The 1,632-nt window shown below is 41.4% G+C and overlaps 1 protein-coding gene across 1 annotated transcript; it reads right to left on the reverse strand.

Annotated features, from left to right (window-relative positions):
* Positions 1-420: 420 nt before the first annotated feature.
* On the reverse strand, positions 421-938 carry LOC128741550 (microsomal glutathione S-transferase 1-like). The gene is made up of 2 exons (XM_053837456.1): positions 813-938; positions 421-747 (listed from the first exon to the last, which is right to left on the reverse strand). The coding sequence occupies exons 1-2, from the start codon at positions 936-938 to the stop codon at positions 421-423; spliced, it is 453 nt and encodes a 150-aa protein (XP_053693431.1).
* Positions 939-1,632: the final 694 nt, after the last annotated feature.

Genomic DNA, 1,632 nt, shown 5'->3' on the forward strand with positions numbered 1-1,632 from the left:
CACCAACATTGAACGTTTCCCAACATAGGTACACACAGCGAGACCAGAGCCGAAAAAAAACCTCAATTGATACACCGCTTGTTGCACTCACTATCCCAAGACCGAAGGCAATCGATTGGAATGGTTGCTGCAACTCGTGCTGCAACTCCAATGAATGGTGTGTCAGCCGCAGGGCTACACGGCAAAGTGACATGACGCGAACTTGGCTGCTTGACACCGACCGGTTCCGAAGAAGTCGCCCAAGTGAACACGGGACACCATTAAACATTTAAAGGTGATTTGTAAAACGTGCAACGAATGACCAATAAGTTTTCTCAATGCGTTTTCAATCGATACTGTACTCGAACTTTTCATGAACGGTTATATTTTTTCTCAATTTACCCGTTTAATGTTTAGTCATATTTTTCAATGATTTTTTTTCTACCAAAATTTGAGCATCGTTTGAACGGCCATGTAGGCGGTGATGAAATATCCGACTGCCCAGGATAAGCCACGTGCCGGCTGAGGAATTACGAAAACGGCGTACACCAGCGTGTGAACGATGCGAGCGATGCCGACCAATCGGAATAGATTGCAGGCCAGGAATACGGACGGATTGGAGAGCGCATACAGAAAACCAATCACCAGGTATGGCAGAATGTTTTCCAGATCGTTCAGATGCGCTCGTCGTACCCGTTCGACGTCCGGGTCCGCTAGATTCACTTTGCCTCCCGGGGTGCTCTTGGCGTCTTCTGGATTAGCGAAGGCCTGCGAGTTGATGGTTTCAAGGTATGAACTACAGAAAAGATGCTGTAAACCATGTTGGTTCTTACCTTTTTTGCGAATCGTTTCCGAGCGGTTAGCACTGCCATGGCAAGTGTTTTCAGAACCAGAACCGATGCCCAGAACGCGTATGTGCGGAACACGGTAGGGTCTACATCATCAAAAACGTTGGCCATTTTGACGCTTTTTCCGAAAGTCTGATTTGCTTGAGTGCTTGTTACCGGTTAAAGAAATACTGACTGACAGTGCGTGTAACATCGAAATTCAAGTTTATCAATCGAGCTAGCATACCGGGTGCGGTTTACACTATCTAATCTATCGTTACTCAGCAAGTATACTAGCGTAGAGAAGGTTGATTAAAACAAGTTCACCATCGAATGCAAGCAAAAAGTTTATCTCTTGGAAGCAACCTGTTATCAGGGGGTAAATTAAAGGCTTGCTTTTACACTGGTCAGCTTTGGGAGTAAAAACTGTTTGTCATTTTGTTTTTATGTGTAAGTTTAATTTAGACTGTTATTGTTATTATTATTGAACGCCTAAGTTTTCAATAAAAAATACTGAGCATTATTAATGTTGTGTGATGTAATTGGTGAATTTGGAATGTTCCCTGATGGAACTATTTTACCTTCCTAATGTCAATATTCATAGTCACGTTCCATGCCGATTACGATATATTCATTTGTTATCGGGCAATCTACTATTTTATTTGCAATAAACACTTGACATCTATATATGGAAAAGTTTGTGTATAATTATGATGTATTCCACCACTTTTCACGCATCCGAATTACATTTATACAACTTTTCAGGCGATTCTGAAATAAAACAATTATTCCTTTAAATTAAACCCTGACAATTAACAATTGATAA

Source organism: Sabethes cyaneus, chromosome 3, assembly GCF_943734655.1.
Source record: "Sabethes cyaneus chromosome 3, idSabCyanKW18_F2, whole genome shotgun sequence".
NCBI lineage: Eukaryota > Metazoa > Arthropoda > Insecta > Diptera > Culicidae > Sabethes > Sabethes cyaneus.